This window comes from Raphanus sativus, unplaced genomic scaffold, assembly GCF_000801105.2.
Source record: "Raphanus sativus cultivar WK10039 unplaced genomic scaffold, ASM80110v3 Scaffold3660, whole genome shotgun sequence".
NCBI lineage: Eukaryota > Viridiplantae > Streptophyta > Magnoliopsida > Brassicales > Brassicaceae > Raphanus > Raphanus sativus.
In genome coordinates this window covers 1-10,243 of record NW_026618964.1, presented here as the reverse complement: position 1 = coordinate 10,243, position 10,243 = coordinate 1, and the positions used below count along the sequence as shown (strand labels likewise).

The following is a 10,243-nucleotide window of genomic DNA, read 5'->3' as shown; positions in this document are numbered from 1 at the left end:
GAGAAAATAAAAACTACTGTGAACTTTGGGTAGAATTGTAGAAATTCAAGTTTTGGAGAAGAAAAGCTTTGCTCAATGAGGTAGATTGATTCTGATTGTATGTCATGACTACGTGGACGGACCTACATACATCTCATTGTTAATCGACACCACAGAACAAAAAAATCTCAAGAATGTTATTGTTTGCTTGACTGCCCACGGTAATAAAGTTTGAGTTAGCGCTTGATACTTGGTAGGGAGTAGTTGTAAGAGCAAAATTTGAGCAATTACTTCTCTTATCAGAAAAAAAACTTTTAACAGTACTGTAAGAGCTCGCACATTAATGGAGTTAGGTAGAATATTCAATTATGGATTATGTTATATCTTCAAAAAGACTTTTCACAATTAAACCAAAGTCAATTGACGATATAGCCAAAAAAAAGGACTACCATGAACGTTAGGTAACAAGGGAATGTTGATTGGTTGAAGCATTGTAGGAATCCAAAATCAGTGAGGTAGAAGTTCAAGCTTGCACTTGCTAGGAAGCTGTAAGAGCAAACATTGAAGACAGAAAAAAAAATATGAAGTCTGCGCTACTATTCTGGTCCCATTTCTCACTACTACTTGTCTTGATTCTTGCTTCAGCTAATCTCACCACTTCGATATCTTCTTGTCGAAGCCACTGCAGAAACATCTCGATACCCTATCCTTTCTGGATCGGAAAGGGTTGCTACCTCAACGAATAGTTTACAATTCAATACAACAATTCCACTTTCAGAGACCGTGTACCCTATCTACCAAAGATTAACAAAGAAGTTGTGAACATCTCTCTGCCGGAACCAACTAGTAGTGATGGCGATAATTATGGGTCACTTCGCATCAAAACCAACATAACTTCCATGGGATGTTCCAATACCAACGATGAAATAAAGTTTGGTGAGCCTTTGAATTTTACTGGCTCCCCGTTTACCATTGGCCGTTCCAACACCTTCCTAGCTATTGGCTGCAACTACAAGGCCACCTTGACACATCTTGAGCCCACATTGGTGGGATGCATCTTGACTTGTGAACCAAAAAAGATCAGTCATGATACAAGCTGCCGTGGTAACAAATGCTGCCAAGCAGACCCACCTAGTGGGATTGGACAGATAGTCGGTATCAGTATGGAGGAATTTTTGAGTAACATAACAAGAGAGAGAAAGTGTCGAGTGGCTTTCTTAACAGACGAAACTCAAGACCGACCAGCACCGATGGCCAAATTTACTGATCCGCAATGGTTTTATGATAGGCAATATGTTATACTTAAATTAAGGTGGGCCATTCAGAAGACAAATCTCTCTTTTACCAGCTCCTTCGGCTGCGCAGATCATGAAATGGGGGACTACATCGATAGCATTAATCATTGCGGATGCTCGAATACAGATGATCGGAGCAGCAATGTAGGATGCACATGTATAATGGTTATACAGGTAACCCATATCTTATGGGTGGATGTAAAGGTTAGTAATTATTTCTTCTTTTCCCTATGTAATGTAAATATCATGTCAGCCTAACAAGTCCTATATGGATGGTAGCATAAGCAAATCATAATGAATGAAAACAACCAAGTAACACCTATATTATATATATATCAGAGATCTTTGGTATCTGATTACACTTCCATGACGTTATTCATCTAGATATGGATGAGTGCCAACTCGAGGAAGATAATTATTGCAGACAACAAGGAGGCACTTGTGTGAATACTCCAGGAGACTACAAGTGCGTAGTCAAGAAAAACAAGACTGTGCTAATTACTATAGGTAAAGTCATCATCCAATTTATATCCAAATTGATACATCATCTATTGTATATTTTCTGTTGTTATCTGAGTGGTACACAAATTAAGTACGCTTTTCAAAATTTCTTGTGGGTTTCCAGCACTATGTACAGGTTTTGGTGTGCTGATCATTTCCGGTATAACTTTGTGGTCATACAAATTTATTAAAAAGCAAAGGAAGATCAACCTCAAAAAAAGTTGTTCAAATGTAATGGAGGTTTTTAATTGAAACAACCGTTGACACCAACTGAAGGCAGCATCGAGAAGACAAAAGTATTCACCTCGAAAGAGCTAGAGAAAGCTACTGAAAATTTCAGTTCAACTAGAGTCCTTGGACAAGGTGGCCAGGGTACCGTGTATAAAGGAATGCTAGTAGATGGTAGAATCGTAGCTGTGAAAAAATCTACAGTTGTGGATGAAGACAAGCTTGAAGAGTTCATTAACGAAGTCGTAATTCTATAGCAGATCAACCACAGAAACATCGAGAAACTCATAGGTTGTTGCCTTGAGACAGAAGTGCCTCTTCTAGTTTATGAGTTTATTTCTAATGGTAATCTTTTCGAGCATCTTCATGGTGAGTTTGATGAGTCTGCGATGACTACTTGGGAAATGCGTTTGCGCATTGTCATAGATATTGCTGGAGCCCTTTCATATCTCCACTCAGCAGCAGCATCACCAATTTTTCATAGAGATGTCAAATCCACAAACATAATGTTGGACGAAGAATATCGAGCTAAAGTGGCTGATTTTGGCACTTCAAGATCGGTAACGGTTGATCATACCCACCATACAACTGTAGTTTCAGGTACAGTTGGGTATGTGGATCCGGAATACTTCCAGTCTAGCCAGTTCACCGACAAAAGTGATGTCTATAGCTTCGGAGTGGTGCTCGTGGAACTCATTACTGGAGAGATGAAACCTTGAATAAACTTAATATAAATTGTTACAAAATGAGAAACAAAACTACAGGTTCTTACCTTTGTAATCTCTTAACACTTTGAAAGCTTCTGAAAAGAGCAATTCCAACGAGAGCCATGAACTTTCCTTCTCTCGCTTTCATATCCCGATCATCTACTACTGCTAATGAATTTTTTATGTATGTTCATTCGGCTTGTGGGTCTCATCTTGTACAACGAGAGGTGTGTTAGTTTTTCAAAATTTTGAAAGATTTGTTTAATAATCATACAATCACCACATAACATTTTGATATGGTTTGGCCCCACTCTATATTACAAATCATTTCTAATAATCTTTTCACTATTCCATTTCAACCACGTTTAATTTGAACTTATATTTGGATATGCGAACAAAAAAATAAGTACACTATGACATTGATCAAATCATTTTTATTAAACCTTATATCACAAACCAAGATAGTACACTGTCCTCCCTTCTCTGTTCCAGTTTCCACGACATTCTTTCGACATACATTCCCCTATCTTTTCAAAGTAACTGTTCATCGAGAAAAGTTTGATTAACACTAGGTTTTTAGTTTCATAACCAAACCATGTTAAACGTTTAAAACTTTGACGCCTGAGTTGATGAAATATTAGAAACATAATTGTCATTCAAGAAGAGATATTGTTACAGTGACAAAAAAAAGAGATGTTGTTACGAACTCACAGCACAAGCAATACCTAACAATCAGATCTAAAAAGAAAAGAAGAGTAGGAACGACCTAATGCAAGTCGTTAATTATTTCCTCGTCAAACATGGTGACACCACGTGCACCAGATGATTTCGTTAGTAAGTCTTCTATATCAAATATACAATGATAACTCTATAATTTCTAGCTAGTGTATTAAAACATGGAATAAGCGACGTATCCTACTACGTTATATGGTTTGCATTTGTGTGCAGTTGTATTAAAATAAGAAGTACTATTATGTTTTTGTTTTTAAAATCTGCACCAAGTTGAATGATATATTATGTTTTTAAAGCACATACGTACAACAACCAGAGTGACAGGTAACATAAACAAGTCGTACTTCTCATCATCTTATTCACAAAGATAGGGTTGTCATTTTTTTTTCTTGCGATGAAACCTCGATTGAACTTAATATGAATAGTTACAAAAAGAGAAACAAAAGTCAGAGGTTATTATTATTTTATTTTTTTTGAATGAACCAGAGGTTATTCTGTGTTTCAAAAAAAATTAGAGGTTATATCCTTTGTAGACTTGTAGTCTCTGAACACTTTGAAAGCTTCTGAGAAGAGAAAAAATAGAACGAGAGCCGTGAACTTTCCTTCTCTCTAGGCTCTCGCTTTCCTCTTATCTCCGCTCCAGCTTCCACGATATTTCGACTGAATGAACTTACAGGTTCAGTCTTCACAGAGGTTTGTGTCCGGTTCGGTTCTTAAACTCCATATAATTCCGGCCTGCCTACTTTATTTATTTTACGGGCTCATTAAACCAAATAGTTTACTAAAAACTTCTGTAAACTTTTTTTTATTACTGATTTTCATTCATATTTCTCAACTTGTAGAAATGTTCGAATGATGAATTGGTTAAAGAACTGTAGAAATTTACTAACTACGGTAAACTTTGGGTGGCAAGGGAATGTTGATTGGTTACAGAATTGTAAAAATTCAAAAAAGGTCTTCAACTTTGGGACTAAGAAGAAGAACTTGATCAATGAGGTAGATTGATTGTATATCATGACTACCTCACCTGGACCTACATCTTGGTGTTAATTAATCCACATCTTCTTTTTTCTACTAACTCAATACTTTAATTCAACTAGATCTTATGCTCTATATATAGAACCAACCAATTTAATTTATATGATTTGAAACTAGTGGAAATATAAACCAAACTATAGAACAAAAATATTCACGAAAATTGTAAAGATCAAATTATGAGTGGAATGAGAGTCAGTCCATCGAATTTTAAATCATTTTTGATAAATCTAAACAATTCAACTATGATATGAATAATGGGATCTGCCTCTATTTTAAGTAAAGACACTTGCCCACCACAAGATAGTAATAAATTATTATTACTGCTTGCACTTGCTAGGAAGTGGTTGTAATAGCAGTCGTTTGGCACGAGACTTGGACTTCTCAAACTTTCTTTTACGCACACATTATTGGAGGTAAGAATATTCAATTCTGACAAGCTCTCACTATTATATATATATAGAGAGAGTCTACTTTGTATTTAGCTATGCAGAAGAAAAGAAACATGAGGTGTGCACTACTACTCATGACTCATCTCGCGCTACTACTTGTCTTGATTCTTGCTTCAGAAAATCTCACCGCTTCGAGATCTTCTTGTCCAAGCCACTGTGGAAACATCTTGATACCATATCCTTTTGGGATCGGAAAGGGTTGCTACCTCAACGAATGGTTTGCAATTCAATGCAACAATTCCACTTCTGGAGAGCTTGTCCCCTATCTACCAATTATTAACAAAGAAGTTGTGAAAATCTCTCTACCGGATGCAAATACTCTTTTCAAAACAACCGAGTCATATGGGTCACTACGCGTCAAAACCAACATAACGTCCATGGGATGTTCCAACAGCAGCGATGAAACAAAGTTTGGTGAGCCTTTGAATTTTACTGGCACCTCGTTTACCATTAGCCGTTTCAACACCTTCCAAGCTATTGGCTGCAACTACAAGGCCACCTTGACACATATTGAACCCACAGTGGTGGGATGCATCTCAACTTGTGAACCAAGAAAGATAGGAGATCATACAAGCTGCCGTGGTAACAAATGCTGCCAAGTAGACCCACCTAGTGAGATCGGGCAGGTGGTCGGTATCAACATGGAGGAAATCTCTAGTAACGTAACAAGAAAGAGAGGGTGTCGAGTAGCCTTCTTAACTGACGAAACTCAAGACCCACTAGCGTACCGTGAGGCCAAAGTAACTGATCCAAAATGGTTTTATGATAGGCAATATGCTATACTACAACTACGGTGGGCCATTCCGATGACTAATCTCTCGTTTATTAACTCCATGGGATGCAAAATGGGCTACTCCAGCTCTAGCGTTAGTCCTTGCATATGCATGAATAATACAAACAATCAGATCAGCAGCGTAGGTTGTGCATGCCACAAGGGTTACACAGGCAACCCATATATTTTGGGTGGATGTAAAGGTTAGTAAATTTTTCTTATCTCCCTTTATGTCATGTAAATATCACGTGAGCTTATAAAGTCCTATATCGGTGGTAGCAAATCATAATCAATGATAACAATTAAAGTAATATATAATAGATTCTCATCATCTAATTCCTCTTTCATAATATTGTTCATCTAGATATTGATGAGTGCCAACTCGACAAGGGTAATTATGAAAATTGTAGGCAACAAGGAGGCACTTGTGTGAATACTCAAGGAAGCTACCAGTGCGTATTCAAGAAGTACAAGACTATGCCAGTTACTATGGGTAAAATCACATATTTCTAGTCATGTGATACACATCATCTATTGCATATTATGTTTTCTGAGTTGTACAAAAATTAAATATGCTTTTCACATTTCTTGTGGGTTTTCAGGACTATGTGTGGGTTTTGGTGTGCTGATGATGGTTTTCGCTGTAGCTTTTTTCTTATGCAAATTTATCAAAAAGCAAAGGAAGGTCATTGGCAAAAGAAAGTTGTTAAGACGTAATGGAGGGTTATTGTTGAAACAACAGTTGACTTCAACAGAAGGCAGCATCGAGAAGACTAGAGTATTCACCTCGAAAGAGCTAAAGAAAGCAACTGAAAACTTCAGTTCAACTAGGGTGCTTGGAAAAGGTGGCCATGGTACCGTGTATAAAGGAATGCTTGTAGATGGTAGAATTGTCGCTGTGAAAAAATCTATCGTTGTGGATCAAGACAAGGTGGGAGAGTTTATTAACGAGGTTGTCATCCTATCGCAGATTAATCACAGAAACATCGTGAAACTCATTGGTTGTTGCCTTGAGACTGAAGTGCCTCTTCTAGTCTATGAGTTTGTTTCTAATGGTAACTAGATTTTGACCCGCACGCCCGTGCGGGTGTATAGTTTTATAAAATATAAAGTTTTTCATGTTAATATAAGAGTTAGGCAAAAAATCCGAATCTAAAAAGTCGAACCAATCCCGATCCAAAAAAGAAGTCCAAAACCGAATCGAAATTGATTAAATATCAAAATTTTGATATTTAGAGAACTGAAACCGAATAAGATCTGAACCGAAGTATTTCGGATATCTGAATGTATTTGAAATAGATTTATATACTTATATATATTATTCTTTTAGACTTAATGTATATAAAAACATCCAGAATATATATGGTACTTATAAGTTGGTTTAAATAATTGAAAATATATATAAATAGTCAAAACTTAAGTAATATATTATTTTGTTTATATATTTTGAGAAACTGAAAGTATATAATGAATTTAAATGGGTTATCCGAACCTGAACAAACCCGTAAAGATCTGGATCGAATTCGAACTAAAATTTAGAAATATCTGAATGGAACTGAAATCATTGACCCTGGAAACCCGAAACCCAGACATACCTAAACCGAATCCGAATGGGTACCCGAACGTCCACATCTAATTCAAAATCTATAGTTTTCCTTTAAAAACACATCAAACATATAATTAATAGTATTTTATACGTACTATAAATAATCACATATATTATATTTCAATAATCACATATATTGAATTTTTTTTAATAATGGTTATTGGAAAATATTTTAGTAAATTTTTTTTTGAATATATGTATATTTTAAATCAATTTATGATATCGATCAACTTTAAATTATTATTTTGATTTGAAATATTTATATAAAGTTTAAATTTTGTTTTATGATTATTTTAGACAAATGATATTTTTAGATATTTAAATTAGCTCATTTTCGTATATTTTAAAATTGACACAAATAGATAATTTCTCATAATATAATAGATTTCCAATTTTTTTTAATAAGATAAATTAATTCTTTTTTAATATACTGCTATCTATGTTTCCAAACAATATTAAATCATTTTTATATTGCTATTCATGTTTCCAAACAAACTTATTTTCTTAAAACTTATATTCATGTTTCTAAATAAACCTATTTTTAAAATTGCTATCAAAGTTTCCAAATAAGCATTTTTAAAAATTATTATATATGTTTCCAAACAAACATAATTTGTACTTCAGTTTTAGTAATATACATTTTCATTTTTTAATATTTATTATGTGATAGCATGTAAGGAAAAGAATATTTTCGTCGTTCATTTTCTATATTCAGCTTTCTATACTTTTTAGTTAATATGATGAATTTGTTTTAGTAAATATGATAGCAATAAAATAGGGATACGTTAAGTAAGTTGGAATGTCACTGATATTAAGAATATTTTGTGGCGTTAATTAAGATAGATTTATCAAAAATCATAACTAATAATTTAATATGCATAATATATATGTCAAAAATTCCTAATTTACGTAAACTGTAATAAAGTTTTGTATTACTAATCCTGAACCGGTGGTCTATCTATAGATCCGTTTATTATTATTATATGGTATATATTTTTGTAGGATGTAAACATAAATTACAAGTTCCCAGTTCTAGTATCTAATATGACACACAAAATTCTTGATGTGCAATTGAGTTTGTGTAAGATCTCAAACCATAGATTTGTTAACTGATTAAACAAATTTTTAATGTGGTCAAACGTATTTAGCAGCTGTTTTCACCTAAAAACGTAGGTCTAGAAGCAGTGTACACATAATTATTTCTTTGATTACTGATTAATTTGTTTGTTATTAAATGATAATAATAAATGATTGTGTTAGATTAATAGTTAAATATCTCAGTGGCATTAGATGTAATTAATTATGAAGTTTAAGGGTTAGTTTAGATTTGTACTTCAGTTTTAATAGATTAGATGTTTTTGAGCATCTGCATGGTGAGATTGATGAGTCCGCAATGACTACTTGGGAGATGCGTTTGCGTATTGTCATAGATATTGCTCGAGCACTTTCATACCTCCACTCATCAGCCTCATCTCCAATTTTTCATAGAGATGTCAAATCTACAAACATAATGTTGGATGAAAAGTACCAAGTTAAAGTGTCTGACTTCGGCACTTCAAGATGGGTGACTGATGGTCATACCCATCTAACAACTGTAGTTTCAGGTACAGCTGGATATGTGGATCCGGAGTACTTCCTGACTAGCCAATTCACCAACAAAAGTGATGTGTATAGCTTTGGGGTGGTGCTAGTGGAACTCATCACCGGAGAAAAGCCCATATCCTTTGTCCGGTTTCTAAAAAGCAGAACATTGGCAGCTTATTTCATTCTTGCAATGGAAGAGAATCGTGTTGTCGACATTATTGACCCTCAAATCAGGGATGATTGCAAGCTAGAGCAAGTCATGGCGGCAGCACAACTTGCAAGGAGGTGTCTGAATCTTACTGGAAAGGATCGACCGAGCATGAGAGAAGTCTCGATGGAGTTAGAGAGAATTCGATCACCAACTAAAGATCTACAGTCAAATGTTTATATTGTCAAAAATAAGGCAGAGGAAGCAGATGTTGGTGTGGAATCATGCAACAAAGTGGATGTTAGTGCTCCTGAGGAGTTTCAATACAACGTTGATACAACTTCAACGTTAGATGCTGAGCCGTTATTTCTTCGTCGAACATGGTGACCATCACATTTTCGATATCACTGGATGCTTTCGTGATATTATTAAGTATTGTATAATATATATCAACTAGCGACTATCACTCTATAAAGTTCTAATAAAAAAAGTTCCAATGTATGAAAAACATGTGAAACGATATATATATATATCTACGTTATGGTTTCCATTTGTATTAGACTAAGTACTATTATGGTAGTTGTTGAATATGCACTGATGTGAATAATATGTTTCTAAGCACATACAGTATACAAGTCGTAATTCTCATCATCTTACGTACATACTCAATCTCAGTTGTATATTAATTTAGGTATAATACCAACCGAAATGACCTACTAATTAACCTAATTAATATACACAGGTTGATCCCCTCCCCACCCTCTCCTCCTCCCAAAAAAACTACATGTTTTATATTAATGCTTGTCAACCCTAATGCTCGTGCTTGTCTCCTCATCGTCATGGACCCTCAACATTTGGATGAAGCTTTGGCCGCAAGTCATATCTTAGTAATTGTTATTTAAAAAAAAAGAACACACAACATATGAATTTTTAATCTTCTAACTAAAAATCGGGTATGATATTTTGTAAATTGTTAAGATAGTGAATCTTCCGGATTTAAATCATCAAATACACATGATATTGTTCCTACTATTAGGATGCACATTAAAGAAAATGAGAAATTCCTAGTCTTTTTACTTTATTTTTACAAAATAGCTTTTCAACGAAGAAAATGATCAAAATATGTTTTATTAAAAAGTAAATATGCATTTATATCCATAGAGTTAAATAATTTAAGATTTATAGTTTAGAGTTAAGGGATGGA

General features: G+C 34.5%; 1 protein-coding gene and 1 pseudogene across 1 annotated transcript; both read left to right on the top strand.

Moving 5' to 3' along the window:
* The first annotated feature begins 554 nt into the window (after positions 1-554).
* LOC130506782 (wall-associated receptor kinase-like 9) lies at positions 555-2,722 on the top strand (annotated as a pseudogene).
* Positions 2,723-4,964: 2,242 nt separating this feature from the next.
* On the top strand, positions 4,965-9,539 carry LOC130506781 (wall-associated receptor kinase-like 9). The gene is made up of 4 exons (XM_057001466.1): positions 4,965-5,904; positions 6,066-6,194; positions 6,304-6,759; positions 8,660-9,539. Exons 1-4 carry the CDS (start codon positions 4,965-4,967, stop codon positions 9,424-9,426), a joined length of 2,292 nt encoding a protein of 763 aa, XP_056857446.1. The 3' UTR covers positions 9,427-9,539.
* Positions 9,540-10,243: the final 704 nt, after the last annotated feature.